At 42.8% G+C, this 20,101-nt stretch overlaps 1 protein-coding gene and 1 long non-coding RNA gene across 5 annotated transcripts in view; one reads left to right on the forward strand and one right to left on the reverse strand.

The window, feature by feature from the left end:
- Nucleotides 1-6,058, forward strand: part of LOC125084000 (uncharacterized) — a 30,581-nt gene extending 24,523 nt beyond the window's left edge. Inside the window, exon 3 of the long non-coding RNA XR_007122434.1 lies at nt 4,212-6,058. This is a non-coding gene — a long non-coding RNA (uncharacterized LOC125084000). The remainder of the gene's footprint in view (nt 1-4,211) is intronic.
- MFSD14B (major facilitator superfamily domain containing 14B) overlaps nt 1,680-20,101 on the reverse strand; it is a 75,375-nt gene continuing 56,953 nt past the window's right edge. For all 4 annotated transcript variants that reach the window (XM_047701066.1, XM_047701065.1, XM_047701064.1 and 1 more), the window contains 7 exons: nt 14,646-14,864; nt 12,771-12,884; nt 9,878-9,949; nt 8,003-8,115; nt 6,389-6,486; nt 4,654-4,796; nt 1,680-4,011 (listed from right to left, as the gene is read on the reverse strand). In XM_047701066.1, the coding sequence (XP_047557022.1) occupies nt 3,760-4,011; nt 4,654-4,796; nt 6,389-6,486; nt 8,003-8,115; nt 9,878-9,949; nt 12,771-12,884; nt 14,646-14,864 (1,011 nt within the window). In that variant the 3' untranslated portion in view covers nt 1,680-3,759. The remainder of the gene's footprint in view (nt 4,012-4,653; nt 4,797-6,388; nt 6,487-8,002; nt 8,116-9,877; nt 9,950-12,770; nt 12,885-14,645; nt 14,865-20,101) is intronic.

A 20,101-nucleotide genomic window follows, 5' to 3' on the forward strand; every position in this document is an offset into this window, starting at 1 on the left:
TCTCAGAACTTTCTACTGTGAACCCGGCTGCCGAAGCCATGTGGAGCCGGCACAGAAGAACAGGCCGGTGGGACAGAATTCACCACACGCGTGCTTCATTGTTCATCAGAGTTTTGACAGCGCTGCCGACACCTTTAGCGGGGAAAGGATCTCTTCATCAAGTGGTGTTGAGATCACGGAGTAGTCAGTCATTCACATGAAAGAGACTGATACTGAAATCCTACCCCACGTCACGTATAAAAAGTAATTCAAGATGGGTCAAAGACAAAGCATAAAACTTGGGAAATGTGGGTGAATTTTCGTGACCTTGTATTTGGTAGAGAATTCTTAGATACGGCAATAAAATTGAGAAGAGAAGTTGGACTTCATCAAAACTAAAACTTTTTAAAAAGATTTTATTTATTTTAGAGAAGGAGACGGGAGGGGGAGAAAGAGAATCTCGAGCAGACACCCTCCCCCCCACCCCACCCCTGAGTGTGTAACGTGACATGGGGCTTAATTTCACAACCCTGAGAGGATGACCTGAGCCAAAATCAAGGTCCAGTGCTCAAATTGACTGAGCCACCAGGACACCCCAAATTAAAACTTTTCAAGGACATCATCAAGTAAGAGAAAAGACAACCCACAGAAGGAGAGAAAATATTCACCAAGAGTCTAGTATCCAGAGTATATGAAGAACTCTTAGAACTCAACAACAGAACAACATCCCCAAAAAACAACATCCTTATTCAAAAATAGGTAATGGACTTGGATAGACATTTCTCCAAAGAAAATATACATCTGGCCAACAACACATGAAAAGATGCTCAACGTAACTAGTCATCAGGGAAATGGAGATCCAAACCCCTATGAGGTACCACTTTAAAACACTTTAAAACAACCTGAATATCTATAAATGACAAAACAGAGAACAAGTGCTGGTAAGGATATGGAGAAACTGAAGCCTCCTACATTACTGACGGGAACCTAAAGTGTGCAGCTGCTATGAAAGAGACTTTGGTGGTTCCTGAAATGGTTAAACAGAGTTACCATATAAACCAGCAATTTCAGTCTGTCACATACCTAAGAACTGAAAGCACGTTCACATAAAACTTGGACAAGATTGTCATACTATCATTATTCATAATAGCTGAAAAATGGAAACAAGCTAAGTATCCATTTACATTTGATTGATACAGTGAACAAAAGAAATGTGCATACTTAAGACAGAACATTCATCATCCTGAAAGAGGAGTAGGATGTGACACACGCTTCAACGTGGACGGATCTTGAAAACAGGCTGTGTTTAAGAAGCTGGACACAAAAGGTCACACATAATTGTATTTCATTTATAGGAAATGTCCCAAGCAGGCAAATCCATAGAGACAGAAAATGTATTACTGGTTGCCAGGTAATGGAGTAAGGAGAATTGGTAGTGATTGGTATTGGATATGGGGTTTCTTTTTTGGGATGAGGGGAATGTTTTGGAGATAGCCCTAACAGCTGTGCAACCTTGTGAATACATTAAAAACCACTGAACTGTAAATGTGGTTAAAATGACCAGATTTTTATCCCAGTTTGACATTCGTAATACTGGCTTAAAGAAACTGTAATTTTGGTAAGCAGGAGTAAGGATGTCCTGAGAGCATTCTTTAAAAATTGTGGCAAAATACACATCACATAAAGTTGACCATCTTTTACAGTTCAGGGGCACTGAGTACATTCATAGCTTCATGCGACCATCCTCACCACGTCCATCTTGCAAAACTGAAACCCTCCCCATTCTGGCATCCATCGTTCTACTTTCTGTCTGTCTGAATTTGACTAAAGTGGAACCACACTGTATGTCCTTTTGTGACTGTCTTACTTCACTTAGCATGTCTTCAGTGCTCATCCATGTTGTGGCGTGAGCCAGAATTTGCTTCCTTTCTTAGGCTGAGGATTTCATTGTATCCAAATGCCACATTTCCTTTATCTGTTCATTCAACAGCGAACATTTGGGTTGCTTCCACCTTTTGGCTATCGTGACTAATGCCAATAAATGGGTGTACAAATTTGTGTCCCTTTTAAAATTTTTTTTCCTTTTTAACAATTTTAAATTAAAAAGGTATGATTTGTTTTTGAAGGGAGTCTTCTAAAAATCAAAATTTTTTGAAAATATACCCCTTTTTAGCATTAGCTTAAAGATTAAGAATGTAGTTGATACCCACCCAAAAGAGAACCCAAATATCAATGATACTATTTCCTTTAAAGAAACATAAAAGACATAAAAGTATCCATTGCAAATTTATTATGCATTAGGAAGCTTAACTTAAAAACCAACAGCATAGTAAAAAGATAGGTTATCTCTGTTCATAGCAGAACAGGTTTCAAAATATATTTTCTTTTAAATGTATTCAGTCAGTACACAATCCTTTTATAAAAGTTGTATATATATATTTTCTTTCAACACCTTCATTACATTTATAAATACAAGATTTACACAGCACCCCATCAAAAAAAAATTTAAAACTCCTTACAAATATCTACATATATATTTCATACCTATAAAACTTTCAGGGGGGTGCTCTGTTAAAGTGGGTGGGCCCTAGGTAATGGTCCATTTACTGGTGCAGCAAAATACATATAAATCTGTAAAGTTTTCTGTCGATAAAACATCTCGAAAAATTAGCAAGACACTTGTTAAACTGAGCTTCTTAAACCACCATATTTTAGAAAAGAATCTGATATGCATATTCTCATGAAATGCAAAAATCAGACAAACAGATGGAAATAAAGACCTGACTGCAAAACAGGCGCATACAACAGAGCAGTTAAGGCAGGAGTGAGATGAACGAGAAAACGGAGAAGACAAGATGCAGCATGGAGCGAGACAGTTGTCATGTGTTCTGTGAGCCTGCACTTGGATATAAACTCCGCTGGTATCCACTCACTAATTCTCGTTCTCACGTAGGAATATTTCTCTTACTGAAAACTTTCTCAGAAACTCCCTTCACATTGTGTGTTGCCACCGGAATACTTGCTGTGTGTTCTTCTTCCGTAAAATCACCTTGGATCTGACCAAAACACCAGGTTTAGCGGTCTGAGTTGCTAGTTCTTCATAATTTAAATTTTTAAGAAAATCTCCCTTTACCTAATAAAGGTTATCACTGATCAGTATTAATGTCTGGAGGTGTCGATGCTGAATTTCATTCTAGCCAAGAATAGGAAGTAGAGAGAAGGAGAGTAAGACTCGAGTTTTTGTTGACCTTTGAACAAAGGCAATAGATCCCTGATACGGAGTGACTCTTAGAGCAGCCGCTCAGAAACACCCGCGGGCTGAGTGGGCACAGATCAGAGAAAGAAGGAAGGAAGGAAGAAAAGAAGCAGGGACTTGTTAGCTCAGATCTTGCCGGAGACGGCAGTCCACCCCACCCTGCGCCTTCACTGAAAGGGAGACGGAGGAACTGCCATCGGTCTGCCTCCAGAGTTACTCCAGGAAAGCCATCCCACCAAGATACGAAATCTTTCTAATTTAGTTTCAAAGTGTGGATTCCAGATGACTTTGAAGATAGCAAAATTTGCAGGAAAGTACTTTAGATCTTGTTCTAATATACCACAAAAAGAAGAAAAGGAACAGAAGTGGGGGCGGGGGGGCAGAGGGATGGAGAGGGTCACTTCTCACACCTGTCCCTGAAGGACGCCACTAGCATCTCCCCTCCAGCACCATGAAGTCTCCGTGTGGTGTGGCTCCCGCGGCTCTCAGAGAAGGCGTCCACAGAATCCCCCTTTCTGCCAAGTTCACAGCTCAGTGCACTGATTCCCGGCCTCCTCGAAGGAAGAGAGCTCCCAGATGCTGCTGTCTTGCAGCAGTGGCTCGATGTCCTCGTCACTGCCCCGCCCGGGGGGGTTCGTCAGGCTGCCGCTGATGCTGCTGCTGTGTTTTTGGGCTCCACTGCCTTTGCGGTATTCCGGGATGAATAAGGCAACCAGGAAGGACATAAGAACTATACACGCCCCAAACAAAAACGGCGGGCCTGGGATGGCCGCTCCCTGAGGGGCAGGGGAAACAGATAAAGCGATTGGTTAGTCTTCAATCCAAAATTAGCCCTGGCCTCCCCCAAAGCATCAAAAAGTAAATCATTTTCTCATAAGCAAAGGTTTTATTAAGGCTGAAGGCAAATGCTGAGAGCCTGTGTTTAGAACACGACAGAGGGCAACTAACCATTGTTCTCTGCGCCAGTTCTCAACAGCTTTTAAGTGGCAGCTGCGGGTCTCCAAATCCCACCCTAGAACCTCACAGCATGCGCGCTGTTCATGAACACTACGGACGGTTTTATACGGAAATGTCCACTGTAGGAACGACTGGGAAGTACACAGAACAGCGCTCTGGCTCAGTTCCTGGCAGGGATTAGGTCATCCCGCATTTGACTTGGCCTCGCTGGCCTTCACCAGCGGACAGCATTCTGATCGGAGCACTTGTGTAGGTAAAAATGGACTCTGAACAACATTAAGACACAGCCTTTGGGGGAAGATACTACATCACTGAACTGATCCTTCCTCGATCCCAGGAAGCACTGAGTGTAGCACGTACAACAGAAACACTGTACGAACAAGAACATTCTCCAAATTTAAGTTCAGATTTTGCTACCATCAGACATAAAGGTTATAAAATTAGACTTATCACCAAATTACCTGCAGGGCAGCGTTGTCAGAACTCAGTTCCGGTTCCAACTCCGTCAGTTCCACGTGGAACATGTAGAATATGAAACCATACAGCGCCGGGCCCAGGCCGTTACACAGCCCTCTTATTCCAGTTATGATCCCCTGGGCAACGCCTGCGTCAGAACGAAGAGAAGGGAGCCAGTCTTCTCATAAGAGTATCTCACGATTAGGGACTTCGCCCATCATCGTTTCATTTGGTGCACAAATGTGTTACTGGTTTTACTATGTCCTCTAATGTCCTAACTCTCTGCCCTAAGATCTATATGGAGATGAAATGACTGTGATGTTTGTGAAATCTCTTTTGGGGCTGAATTCCCCCCATAACAGCTAGATCCTTCCTATAAATGCGGAATAATAAATAAAAAAAAACTTTAATATTCTCCATTTATAGGCAATTTCCACTTTTCTGTAGAATGAGATTTTTCCTCCTTTACTCATCTAACAGTCCTTTTACAGCAAAAATCTGCCCTTCGTCTCCTGGAGCCCTGTGTGTGAGTCCACAGCAGTCCTAAAGTTGTGTACTCCCAGCACGTTCACACAGACTCTGCTGCTCACGGTGACCTGCACTGAAAAATCCCAGAAGTGCCAACTTCTAGATTATCTCTGGTTTCTAATGTAGCAGATAAAATAGTAGCTAGAATCATGAAAATGGATGTTTCCGTAAGTCAAACTGTTCAAATATGATTCAACTTAGTATGTTCCAGTAATGTTGTACACGGACATTTAGGAACATCTGCATTAAAACATATACGCATAATAACAGCCAAAGAGAATTCCTGTCATGAAAGACCAGATGGTGCCTGTCACACGTGACGGCAGTGCCCATCCTCCCCAGCGGGCTGGCTTCTGCTGACGTAACACGCCCCAAGGACACAGCCAAGGGAGTTCGCAAAGGGTGTCACATAGATTCTATAGTCTTCAAGTGACACTTTAAACATGGGTACGAGTAAGATGGCTAATTTTTGATGTGGAAAAGTAGTGCAATGAATTAATCTGTCAATCTAGTTCTTTATTAAAACTTTTTAAAGGGCTCTAATGCATTTAAAAGGTTTTCCTTATAAAATTTACTACTTCCTGACTACTTAGGTGAACCATTAACAACAGATGGAGAAGGAAAGGATTAATTCTGGCAGCAGGAACTGCCTGATAGAAGCCAGAGGTTCTAGAAGGATGAAGAGTCCAGATGGTAGAGTGCTATTCTCCACATGGTTGTCTCCATTTTAATTGTGCTTCTCACTGTGCATTTAACAGTAAGTACACCTATTTACCCCCTCAAAAAATCATTTCCTAATTTAAGCTAATGAACTTTGATTTTGAATTTAAAGAAATGTTGGTGATTATGGTGATTAAATAAAGAACTCCTTGCTTTACTGTCCAGTCTGTCATTATTTGACATCTTTAAAATGATCAGTTCATTCTGGTGGTCACACACACACACGAGGACTCAAAACTGACAGGAGAAAATGGATAGTTCTTTCTGGGGGCGGGGACAGTTCTATTTCTAATCCTTAGTATTCTTAACCGCTTAGTCCAGATTTTAAGGAATGTAGGATCAAAGCAGGAGGGAAAATAGAAAGGTACAATTGCCAAGAAGGGACCACATGGCTGTCACCAGCTCTGTGACATGAAGAGAGGCTCAGAGCCTCTCTTACTTCAGGTATATCTTAGCTGAAGGAGGAAAACAGCACGAGTACAGTGACCTCACCTTGCTGATCGGACTCTGCATTCCGAGAGACAAGGGCGCTGACTGCTGGAAATGTGATGCTGGACATGGCGGCTACCGTCCCTGCTGCCCACATCATCCTGCAATGACAGGAGCGGCCGCAGTCAGGCGGCAGGGCCAGCCCTGAGGAGCTTACAGAGTACAATCCGGCAAAGTTTTCTCCTGTTGGGTTGTATTTATTTTTCCCTCTTTGAGAAAAAATGGATTTTTTTTTTTTTTTTTAAAACCTGGAATGTCCTACGTCATACTGTTAATAGTGATTACTTCACAGCTGGGAAGATTTCATTATTTCACGTTCCCTCCTTCGAAATCTGTTCTTCCTCCTTGTTTGCCCATTACCATCTTTAAATGTAGAAGTTCAGTGAAGTTCAGAAAGATTTGTTTCTATAAATACCACATCTTTCTCAGTGATATTCCACTTTTCTGTCTGTAATTCTCACCTTCACACTGCCCTCGGGCTGCTCGGTTTGCTACCCCTCAAGCAAGTGTCACGTGCCACCAACGGAAACAATAGAGACCTGAAGTTCAGGGTCACTATGAAAGGAACTGAAGTAGAAAGTATGAGTGTGAGCAAAGTGAGGTCCTAATGGGGCTGAAAACCTGTCTGGACAGATCTCCTTGGGGAGGCTAATGTGTACATCCTTACTGAAGAGAAAAAACCCTGCAGGTCAACAAAATCTTTTAAACATAGAACAAGTCTGACCAAATCAGCTACTGAAGTACCAAAATTTACGTGACTGGAATCTTCAAGAACAAGAAGTATCATGGGGCGCCTGGGTGGCTCAGTGGGTTAAGCCGCTGCCTTCGGCTCAGGTCATGATCTCAGGGTCCTGGGATCGAGTCCCGCATCGGGCTCTCTGCTCAGCGGTGAGCCTGCTTCCTCCTCTCTCTCTGCCTGCCTCTCTGCCTACTTGTGATCTCTGTCTGTCAAATAAATAAAATCTTAAAAAAAAAAAAAAAAAAAAGAATCAACCACTGAACCACTGAGCGCATTTCTAGCTCCTCTTACGTTACATCATCAATTTATAGGAGTAAAGTGAGGATCAACTCTCGTACGTAAACCCAACACAGAAAATCAGGTCTTCGGTAAGCAGGCACATACGCTTCTTACTCCTGAGGGCTTATTCTGAACTTCCTGTCTGTGGGCATCTAATATGTGGGCAGTAGTAACCGCCTCAGGGCACACATGGTTTTGGAGGAGCTCTTCGTGTTCGTCTAACTCAGATGTTCTAGGTTATAAAGGTTATGTCACTACCCAGAGTCACTCAGTTAATTACAGCAGTGAACCCCACTATAACCAGTCATTTTTCCTTGTCTGGTGGACTATGTGAGGTCACTAAAAATTGACAAATGTGTTTAAAAAGTACACATCCAATTAAATAAGAACTTCACTGCTGAGGCAAAGGCAATCTTAACAAATAATGTGAGATTACTTAGCTCCATCCTTCTGCAAATTAAGTCTAAACACCCTTTTTGAAATGTCGAGTACATCAACCGGCAAAATAACCCTCGCTTCCCTCCCATCACATTCAGCCAACTCGAGTTCCTCTGAAAGATGCTTCTATTAGTTTATGAGGATCCAAAGGAGAGGCTTACCAGGCCTGAGATCCAAAACCATACCAGGCTAACTGGAACATCTGGAAGCCCAAGCCCAGGAGGACAGTATTCTTATTCCCCAATGATCTCATCAAGATGGTAAGAAAGACAGTCTGTAAAAACAAAGGGGATAATCCTGAGAAGCCATGAGTCACGGCTCCGATGCCAGCTTGACGGGGGGGCCCATTCACCATGACCAGAGGGGCCGCTACGGGTGCACACCCTGGCCCGAGTGTGGGGAAGCCACGCAGTACTGACAGAGCTCAAGTTGAGCTGTGGGGGCTCCGAGCCTTCAGCCCCTCACCAAAGCCTGTTTATCTAATGCTTTGCTAGCACTTTCCAAAAGGTCATGATAGCTGTTCACCAATTATCCTGATTGAGAAGGACAGGACTCGGACTCCTTGGAGAAACGCCAGTCGCTTCACCACCAGGGAAGAGCGAACCCCGACTGGGCGCATTACAGAATATGCGGGATTCTGCGGGGAGTTAACAGTGTCAGAGAGCTGGACTAAGGCAAGTCTGACTTTAACAAATGTATGCTCTACTAAAAACGACTAACTCAGATTGTTTGTAAAGACAGAGGATGAAAGAGGAGTCTGGATTAACTCAATAGACAGAGTTGCTATAAATGCAAACCAGAATCAGAAGCAACTTGCAAGTTCAACATAATTTACATTCACTGACAAAACAGGCTTTTTTTTTGCCTTACTGCACTCCTTTGAGCCTTGTCAGCTCTAATGTTTGGGCAACACAGTTTCACAGCCTTCTGGTCTCTCCTTGAAGAGCGCACTGCTGGCCCCCACGCTCTAGAGCCGCATGAAGCCATTTCAGGGAATGACCTCTAGGCACTTCCATGTGATACTGTGAACACACCCAGGCATGTCAGTGAGTTCATTCAAAGGTCACATATCCTGCCTTTTGTGGTCCTTTTACTTAGAATAGTAGATGGGGAAATTTTAATGTTTACTCATTTCATATATTCTAATGCACTCATTTACCACATCTCTTCAGTCCTGGGGATAGCACAGTTTGGAAGAGTTACTGATTTCATTTTTGTTTTCCTGCTACTAAACTTTCCTCATTAACCAAAAAAGTGTTTCTGTATTTTAAGCTTATTTTGCAATATCTGGAGTTAGAGGATTGGTGGTTGTAAAAGCAAGCTGTTACTTGCTGAACTGACTAGTAGAGGTGACAGGTATCCTAAAAACTAATGAGAAGTTGTATTAAATTCCTCCTAAATTACAATTTCAACATCCTATTAAAAATGATGGTTCTGGGGTGCCTGGGTGGCTCAGTCGGTTGAGCATCCTTTTTTTTTTTAAAAAAGATTTTTATTTATTTGACAGAGAGGTCACAGGCAGAAAGGCAGGCAGAAAGAGGGAAGCAGGTTCCCTGCTGAGCAGAGAGCCCGACGTGGGGCTCGATCCCAGGACCCCGGGATCACGACCTGAGCCGAAGGCAGAGGCTTTAACCCACTGAGCCACCCAGGCACCCCAGAGCATCCTCCTGTTGATTTCAGCACAGGTCATGATCTCAGGGATCATGAGATTGAGCCCTGTGTCGGGCTCTGTGCTGGATGGAGTCTGCTCCAGACTCTCTCTGCCTCTACACACCCCCCGCAACCCACCGTGCCTCTCCAGAAAAAAAAAAAAAAAAAAAAAAAAAAAAAAGATGGTTCTGTAGACTGTATCAATGCCTGTTGACTGGGTCTGATGTTGTACCACAGATACAAGAGATGTTAGCATGGCAGGGGAGGAGGGGGTTAATGGCAGAGGGGTGTAGGGGCTCCCCATGAACATTTCTTTGCAGTTTCCTGTAACTCCAGTTATTTCCAGATAAAAATGATAAAGAAAAAATGGCTGAAAGGACACTCACCTGAGCCACAATAGACAGAATGCCTACCATAGCTATGAATGCTGCAATCTTAATAGATCCAAAACCTATGACCTGTGGAAAAGGAAAGGAAACACTTTTGTAATACAGATACTTTATATAAAAATAATAGGAGACAAATATATTATCATCGAACACTAGAGAGAACATGAAGAAAATGATCTGACTTTTGGTCCTCCCAATAGAGAATCTGCTCAGTAGCCAAGTCAGTGGCTCTCAACCTCGGCTGCCCATTTAAATCACGTGGGCAACAGAGAAGAGGAGGAGGGTAGGCAATGAAATACTGTAACCCATTTGAGACCAATTAAATCAGACTCTCTGGGCCCAGGCACAGGCATGTTTTAAAAAGCTTCCATGGTGATTCTAGAAGCAATTGAAGTGAGCTGGCAATAATTTCTAAGCCTCTTAACCTTAACAGAAGCTCTGACAGGCCTAAAACTTTAGGTTTTAAATACCAGGTTTTAAAAAAGTCAAATATTTTTGTCCTCTACTGAAATCCTGTAAAAATCAGGAAAAGGAATTAAAAATTATTGTATGCATTCTATTATTTAATAAATGATTGCCTTGCTTCCAGTCACATAACTAGGTAATAAAAGAGCTAGAATCTCAGGTTCCCCGGTCAGTGCTGCCAACAAGCAAAGGCCTATTACTCACTAATTAAATGCAACTTAAAAAAAAAAAAAAATGGAACCTGGAAAGTAGCCTTATTTAGGGATTATTTCTCAGCCTGTATTTGTAAATCTAAGTATAAACATACATTTAAAGCAACTTTATCAAGACAGGACTTAAGTATCCTACAGTTCCCCCATTAGAAGTATACAATCCAGTGGCTTGAGAATGCTCAAGAGAGTTGGCCGGCCACCACCAGAGTCAACTGTAGAAGACGTCATCAGTCCTCCTGCCCCATCAGGAGTCGCATTCCCCCAGCCTGTCCCTCTGTCCAGCCAGTGATACACTTCCTGTCTCTGGGTTTGTTTCTTCTGAGCCTTTCATGTAAAAGAAAGCCACATATGGTCCTGGTATCTGATTCAGCACAGTATTTTCCCAGGGCGTCCACGCTGCTGCAGGTACAGCGCTTTACTGCTGCTCACTGCCGAACAGTAACATCCCGCCACACAGATATGCCGCCATTTGTCAATACATTCCATCAACTATTTCTGCTTTTTGGCTATTATAAATATTTGTATAAAAGTTTCTCCGTAGACCTATGTTTTCATTTCTCTTGGCTACATAAGTAGGAACAGTCTCGCTAGAAACCCTATGTTGAACACCTCGAGGGACCGCCAGACTCTCTTCCACCCCATCTTATGTTCCTACCAGCCTGTGTGAGTTTGCGTTTCACCATACCTTCTGTCTGTCTGACTGCGGCAGGTGTGAAGTGGTAGCTCGTTTTGATTTGCACTTCTCTGGTGGCTAATGTCAAGCATCTTTTCATGTCCTTATTTGCCATTTGTGACTCTTCCTTGGACAGGTATCTATTCAATCTTTTTTTGAAATTTTTCAATTGGGCTGTCCTTTTATTCATTTATAAAAGTTAATACTTGATACAGGCTCCTTATCAGATATATGATTTAGAAATGCCTAATGCAATTTTAATTCAAATGTGTGTGTGTGAACTGCTCTTAAAAGCGCGCACAAATACAAAATAACAGATGATTCTGATTTACTGTTCAGTGCGGCAGTGGCATAAGCAATATGTACAGAAATAAAGGGTAGAAAGAAAAACCTGTTTTTTCTGAAGGAATGAGAAGATTTTTCACCTCCTTAACTTTCCCATTTTTCCTACATTTAAATGCAGTTAATTTAATGCATAACTTAGAGATGCAGATTAATTTTCTACATTAAACATGCTATTTCACCAGTCCTCCCACTAAATCTCTAGCATCTGCCCACTCAGAATGAACAAACTGAAAAGAACTGGTTGAAAAACAGTTTTCCTTGTATGCCACCATAGAAAATAATAGTCTCACATTTTCACGAAAACTGTGAGAATGGTGAATTTAACAAGTTTCAATTTAAAATATCTCCATAAGTAGAGGAATTTATCTTAGGAGGAGGCCTGCTCTGCCATGTGGAGGGAGCCCCTAGTAGGACTTCCAGGGAAATCAGTAAAGACAAGGGCAGGGTTGCTAATGGAAGGCAACTCCTGTCTGCACAATCCCAGAGAACTGAAATAAAAAAGTTGGAAAGGGAGCTTGTTTTTAAATTGCCTTAAGTCAACTGCCTTTTTGGGGGACAAGGGGGAGTTTAAACTTTTAAAGAGAAAAAGATCAGGGATGATTTTGATTCTTGCTTGTGAGCCCCCTGGACGCCTGCAGCAGCGGTTACACGGCCTCTACTGAAGGTGGCCCAGGTCAGGTCAGGTCAGGTCAAACTTGCCCTCTCTCTGAAATTTAATGAAGATTTAAAACATTCTGATAGATTTTCCTTATGCTAATTCTCAGGGAAATTTTTTCAAGAGTAAACACTTTATAATATTTTAAAATATCATATTAAAGTTTCCTCAACTGCTAATTATTTTTTTTAAAGATTTTATTTATTTGACAGACAGAGATCACAAGTAGGCAGAGAGGCAGGCAGAGAGAGAGAGAGAGAGGAGGAAGCAGGCTCCCTGCTGAGCAGAGAGCCTGATGCGGGACTCGATCCCAGGACCCTGAGATCATGACCTGAGCCAAAAGCAGAGGCTTAACCCACTGAGCCACCCAGGCGCCCAACCTCAACTGCTAATTATATGTCACGGCCTACACGTACTATACTGGAAGCAAGTCCACGCTTTTTCTGTAAACTATTTCTGTAACTATTTCCCCAAAATAGTTTTAGATCCTAACCTTTGGTTTTCTTCATGTCCTAAACCTACTAGGCACACACTACCCACCTGTCTGAGATAGAGAAAAAAACTTGAATACTGTCCAGCCTCAGGAAGGTATGAAAGAAATACGGTGATGCAAATTAATAAGACAGTAGAATCTTTTCCAACCTTCTTCAGTGACTAGGAATAAGCAGAAAGAGAAACACATAAACAGTCGGCCACACTAGAGTCACTGGCATTCCAGGACATGGGCTTCATTGTTTTGTTTTATTACGGTGGATTATAAAAGTCGAAGGGACTACAAAAGTAGGTAAACATTAACTCTATGGTTACAAGTCCTCTAATTTCAAAGTTTTATGTTTGAAATATTATAGCTTAAAACCAAAACAAAAAACCCCACAAATACTTGTTCATCTTTGTTAACCATACTGGTTCACACCCTATAAACAGACGCTGAAAAAACACTGCTTCGGAACCATTTAAGAAAATCTCATCTCTCTCCTTCATTCATAATACAACACTTTTAAATCCATAAACGGTTCAGGGTTTTTATAAAATATAAATTTACTATATTCTTTAAGATGTTAATACTCAATTTTCCTGTAAAACTGGTCGACAAATAAATATGCTCCCACCATGCGGGTCAGTGACAACAAGAGTCTCTGACCAGTAACTTTTGAATGTTACAACTTTGTCTAAAAGTCCTTCTTACATTCCTTTTTACACAGAATTGTTGCTAAGATCAAAAGGTGTGTTGCTGTCTAAGTACTGGAGAGTGCTTCACTGGATTCTAGGGTCACCGTAACTGTAACCTTCATATGATGAATAGCAAAACTGCTCATGTCTGTGGAGACCTGCTGCACAGACATGTGACTGGTTCATTTACATACATTCCCAGTACGCCCTGCGGCAGCCCTGGAGGAGTACTCAGGCAGCAGAGTACTGGGGCGTCAGAGTACTCCTACTTCACAGAGGAGTTGCCACGCGCAACTTGATCACTACGTGACAAGAAAGTGGGAGGCCTGACGGGAGCCCAGGTCCACACCCGAGTTCGTTCTCCAAGCACCTTCTTCTCCATGTCTGATATCACAGCACAAACAAAATGAGCAGGGTCCTCAGGTTGGGACCTGAGGGACCTTTTCAGAAAAGAATTTGATGAGTTATTTTCCTTTTAACATATTTTTCCTGAAAAGTCAATTTGGATGATTAAAAACCGCAGTCAAATCTCTGGTTTTTTTCTGCACATTATTTTCTTCAAGAACAATTTCAAGTCAGATGAGGTAGGAAAAAGAGAGGGATAGGATTCTTCTCAGTACTTTTTCTATTTGTTAATAGGATCCGCCCCCCCAAAAAAGCCAAAATTTTTAAAAAGTTACAGAAAACAAAGAATCCGTTCAACCTGCACGATACAGGTTCAAAGCCTCTGGTCAAAGTGGATGTATATTAACAACCTAGAAAATAATTACTTTAGGCAGACCAAATCTATTCATCTTTTCTGAATTTAAGTGAATGAAAATGAACAATTCAAACAGCCACCTTCATTTTGTTTACAAAAAAAAAAGTGAAAACAACCATGCAGTAAGAAAAAACCTCTTCCCTACATTCATCGGGATTAAGCGGACATTTTTTTTCTCTCTTTTCTTAGGGTACCTACCACATGCTTGACTTAAAAATAAATTCTAGGGGCACCTGGGTGGCTTAGTTGGTTAAGTGTCTGACTCAGGAGACAGAACACCGAGTTGAGCTCCATGCTGGGCATGGAACACACGAGACTGTATCTCTCCTTTTCCTTTTGCCCATCCCTCTCTTCCTAATAAAAAAATTTTAAAAAGGAAAGAAATATGAATCCTACATATTCCTGGGTGCATAGACAACTTCAGTGCCTTATGGGCGATTAATTTTTTTTTTCTATTTTTACTGGAGAAAGAAATGGATATTTACCGCAAACGGGTCGGCTTGTTTCCAAGAAATCTTAGCTCCCCAGGAAAGCGGTCTCATTTTCTCCGGCAGAGATTCTGGAACAGCCAGTAAGATGAAACAGATGTCCAGAAGAGCCACCACTGTGGCCACCAGCACAACAAGGCTGTCTCCGTAACTGGCTGAAAGGTATGCTCCAATGGCCGGGCTGCTGACCAGACTGGCTGCAAAGGTGGCCGAGACCTGTGGAAAAGCACGCACTCACCCAGAGTCCCCCCTTCTACCATATACACATGCAGAAAGCACACACTCAGCCCCTTCACACCCATGTTCCTGCTTCTTACACAGGGTCCCACAGATGTATGTATGGCCATCCTTCCCTGGCTTTAAACAAAACAGAAGGAATATGTTGTATGAACATTTTAAGAATGAGAGAGAGTCATTTCCTTTTTAGGACTTGTTCACAAACTATGAACTAACTGGAGATATCCTAAAAAGCTAAGCTACAAGATAATCTTAGATTATCAGAAATAAAAATTGAGAAAAACTTCTCCATAAATAAAACATACACGTTAGTCTTCTTTAATTGGAAGACAGGGATGTGGGGAGAAAGGCATGAAAAGGAAAACGTCTGCAGGGCTAATGGTACAACCTACAAATTACTCAGGGACTGTGCTGATCTCATAATCTAAAAATGTGCACTGTTTTACCATTTTATTATTTGGTGACCATTTCATTAGCACAGAGAAGGGGAAAAAAAATCCCTGATATTCTTAGAGAATAAGGGCTGTTAACAACAACAGAGATCTGTTGAGAGAGAGGCTGAAACTAAACTAGAGATCCCTGAGATGTTCGTTTCTGTCACTCCCCACCTCCATTCTACACCGGAAATCACAGAACTGCCTGATCACATTCACACCTGAATCCATGTGGATTCTCTTTATCACACGGTTTTCCTAATGCAGAGGCTTCCTCTATCTTGGAATGTACCCTGAATGCTCAGAAGCTTGAATGGACAGTCTCTAAATTATAACCAGAATGAGTACCAAAAACAGACGTATACATTGGTTATCTAAACTTCTAATGGACTTTAAAAGAAACCACTGAAGTCATTATCTATGGTTAAAATTATGACACCTGGTTAGTCTATGACATTCTTCCTTCACCCATCACCCACAAATGAATCTGAAAATACAATATATCTGAAATTAGTATTATACTAAAAATACTACAGAAGCCAGAAGTCCAATAAAAACTGTCTGGAGGAGAAAAGGAGGCATCCAGAATTCCAACTTGGGGAGCAGGAATTAGTTCAATATTTACTTGGTTCAGTATTTACTAAGTGCCCACTCTGTACCAGAAGAAGACAGAGCTCCTGCCCTTCAGGTTTTTCCATATTATTTTGAGAAGATGAGGGCTGTTACATAAGTACATTATAAAGTGCAGTGACATGCAGGCTGCTAAGAGAGCACTGCCATGGGGTCCTCCAGCGCTGACCACCTCATTTCTGCACAAAATGGATCAATAAGTCAGTCATTTATTTCTAAGTTTTCATTTTCTTAATCTTCACATTTTTGTATATAAACCAAAAATTTGTACTCAGTGTACAAATAACAATAGAAAAGTTAAGTAACTTTTTTTTTTTTTTAAAGATTTTATTTATTTGACAGAGAGCACAAGTAGGCAGAGCGGCAGGAAGCCCGATGAGGGGATCAATCCCAGGACCCCGAGATCATGACCTGAGCCGAACTGAGCCACCCAAGTGCCCTAAGTTAAATAACTATTTATTTATAAATTTTTTTTCAGTGTTCCAAAATTCATTGTTTATGCACCACACCCAGTGCTCCATGCAATCCGTGCCCTCCTTAATGCCCACCACCAGGCTCTTTCTTCCCACCCCCCCTTCCCTCCAAAACCCTCAGTTTGTTTCTCAGTCTCCTCCTGATTTCCCCCAACTCACTTATCCTCTCCATCTCCCAATGTCCTCCGTGTTATTCCTAAATAACTCTTAAGTTCATATGATGAGCAAGAATGAGAGCCATTTTCTTTTTTCTTTTATTTATTCATTTATTTATCTGACAGAGAGAGATCACAAGCAGGCAGAGAGAGAGGAGGAAGCAGGCTCCCTGCCGAGCAGAGAGCCCGATGCGGGGCTCGATCCCAGGACCCTGGGATCATGACCTGAGCCGAAGGCAGCGGCTTTACCCACTGAGCCACCCAGGCGCCCCAATGAGAGCCATTTTCTAATCTCTAATCTTTCCCGCCAAAATGTGCATACAGTTAGACTTACAGCTGCTTCATTTCAGCTGAAACTGCTTTTCATAATCCCACAGCATTCCAAGTTTAAAGGATCTAACAATCACTTGAATTTAAAGAAAACAAGAACTTGTTTCATCATTTGTCAAAATGACGTTTCTAAATTTACCATAATAACTGTCTTGTAGCCAAATGGACACTTTCTAAAAAATTTTGCAGTAACTCAAGATTCGGTTATTACAAACAATGGAATTAAATTTATTATCCTAGGACAATGATTTAATACATATGAACACATCTGATACATGAGTTTTGAATGGAAAATGACTGCATTCTACTAAGCTCCTCCTCAGAAAACTTGGGAAGGGCTACAGCAGCTGCTTCCGATGGAATGAGATTAATGCTCATCTATAAATAATGTGTATATCCTAGAACCACAGTCATTTTCTAATTCATCTTTCCCTTCCATGTGATGCACCCTGCAACACTGCTCTGAGAAAGTACCGTTTTCTAGTATTTCCATAATTTAATTATTTGTAAACTGCTACAGAGAAAACCTCAAACTGGCAGAGGCAGAAATCTTAGTGAGAATCCTTCTTCTAAGCTTTCAAACAGAGTTTAAGAAATGAGTTTAGGGGGGCGCCTGGGTGGCTCAGTAGGTTGGGCCGCTGCCTTCGGCTCAGGTCATGATCTCAGGGTCCTGGGATCGAGTCCCGCATCGGGCTCTCTGCTCAGCAGGGAGCCTGCTTCCCTTCCCCTCTCTCTGCCTGCCTCTCTGTCTACTTGTGATCTCTCTCTCTGTCAAATAAATAAATAAAATCTTTAAAAAAAAAAAAAAAAGAAAGAAATGAGTTTAGGGGGCGCCTGGGTGGCTCAGTGGGTTAAAGCCTCTGCCTTCAGCTCAGGTCATGATCCCAGGGTCCTGGAATTGAGCCCCGCTTCGGGCTCTCTGCTCGGCAGGAAGCCTGCCTTCCCCCCTCTCTGCCTGCCTCTCTGCCTACTTTGATCTCTGTCTGTCAAATAAATAAATAAAATCTTTAAAAAAAAAAAATGAGTTTAGGGGGAACCTGGATGGCTCAGTCGGATAAGTGTCCGACTCTTGATTTCAGCTCAGGTCATGATCTCAGGGTCCTTGCCCAGCAGGGAGTCTGCTTCTCTCTCTCGCCCTCAAATAAAATAAATCTTAAAAAAAAAAAAAAAAAAAGAGTGTAGGACTTCAGATTCTGTGTATCTGAATCAGAGCCGAAGGCCCCATAAAGGACCACAGCTGGCACAGCAGGGCAGATGCGTCAGACCCCGAGGACAGGCCCGCAAGTCCTCCTGGCGCAGCCCTGATTTCACAGGCCCCTCGGCGCTCCGGAGTCCCTCCTCCCGCCCGTCTCTGCCGCTCTGCGCCTCTATTGTCTCCTCCCTAAGTGCAGCACCTGAGAGATTAGCTTCTTCAAATACGCGAAAAGTAAAATGTAGAGATCTATTTCATGGTGAGAAATAGTAAGAATTTATAGTGAAACTCTCTCTGTAATAATAGTAAGTATTCTGGGAGCCAATTTAATCACGTGGAATATGGAAATAAAAGGAAAAAAACTGGTGGCCAGGTTTCAAGTGTCAGGAAGGGCAGAGAGCGGCGGCAGCACCCCCCGCCTGTCCCTCTCCTCAGGCTGTTCCTCTCCAGCAGCTGAGGCTCAGTACCCTCTGCATGACTGAGTTTCTGGGTCTATGACACCGTGAACTTCTATGCAAAATGTTGTATCTTTCTTAAAACTCAGAGCAGCACTGTTACTTCGTCTGCACAGGTACCTAAATCCCTAAGCGCCCTCACCCTCAGTGTGGCCATGGTAGATGCCTCTCGCGGCGACCTCACCGCACAGCCTCTCTGCGAGCTTTCCCGCGGTTCACAGAACTCCCCGCCGCAGCCCTGAAAGAACCCCGCCGCCTTGGTGTAGTGGGAGCCGCGTCGAGGGGGAAGGTGTACACACGTTAACGTTCCTGAACGGCTCTGAAAGCCCGGCTAGACTTGCCCGTCTTGTAGATACCTGGCGGTAAATCCTCCTGTATCTGCAAGACAGAGCAGCCTGCAAACTTTTTTCCTTTCCTTCTTTTTTTTAAAGTTCTGTCATCTTAACATCTGACAACTTAGGGTACACATAAAGGTTAGTCACTGGCCAACATCCTGACTCCTATGACCAAGTTAGGGTTTGGGTTAAAAAAAAAAAACTGGTGGGAAATGAATTATCTCAATGGGTATTTCCCATCATGTGGAAAAGCTGCACAAACATGGTGAATGAGGCTTCTGGCACTTTCTCAACTCTGCTGTTATGAGCCACCTGGCAACCCCTTGCCTTTTTTGAAGGCTCCTAGCCGCCTCTCCCGCTGCGCTCTTCCATGCATTCTGGAGATGCGGCCGGAGACCGTCTCAGGATGTGGTAGGAGGCACATTCAGGGTGGGAGGGAAGATGAAGGCGAGGGGAAAGCAGGGAGTAGGTGGAGGGGAGGTAATGTTGAAGAAGTTGTTTTTAAACTAATGTCTGAAGTCAGCAAAGTGAGAGCTGCTGATGTGTTTTATGGAACAGCAGTAAGTGGTCTCTGTACAATTACGACTCCTTACTATCTTCCAGGAAGTAGGATTCAAGAGAAAGAGAAAGGCTTGGGAAAGGAGAGAAGTAACCTGTGTTTCTGGCCTCCAGTCCTCCCACAACCTGCTCAACAACCCAGGCAGATTTTTCTTCTTCCACCTTTTCTCACTGTAAACACTTCCCAACACAGAAGCTGAGAGAAGAGCCAGGTGCGCGGAGGGGAGAAGGGGCCACCCCAACTACACCCCTCTGGTGCAGACTATTCTGGCTGAAGGCAGTGAAGACCCAGCAGGCTCAGGGAAGGCTTCCTGAGAACAGACGACCGGGCGTGTTCAGGGTGTTACGGCCGTAGCCTCAGGGAAAGCTTTTTGGCTTCTCTTTCAGAGCCTGAAAGAGTTGAGATAGGGCTGTCTTCCGAGATGACTGCCAGAGATAACTTCTCGTATCAGAAAGGTTTATTCGCAGGCAGGGCAAACATTTATTTACCAAACATTTGCTCTCCTCCTCTTCCCGTGAATGGTGTTCCCGCCCTCTGAAGTCCCAGGCCCCACCCCCCTTTTTCCTTAGCGCAGGATGGCACACAAGCTCCCACTGCCCAACTGCCTTTGGGTCTCTCAGGTCTTTGTGGAGCTCTGTACAAAATTAAACGTT

The sequence above is a fragment of the Lutra lutra genome, chromosome 13 (genome assembly GCF_902655055.1).
Source record: "Lutra lutra chromosome 13, mLutLut1.2, whole genome shotgun sequence".
Classification (NCBI taxonomy): domain Eukaryota; kingdom Metazoa; phylum Chordata; class Mammalia; order Carnivora; family Mustelidae; genus Lutra; species Lutra lutra.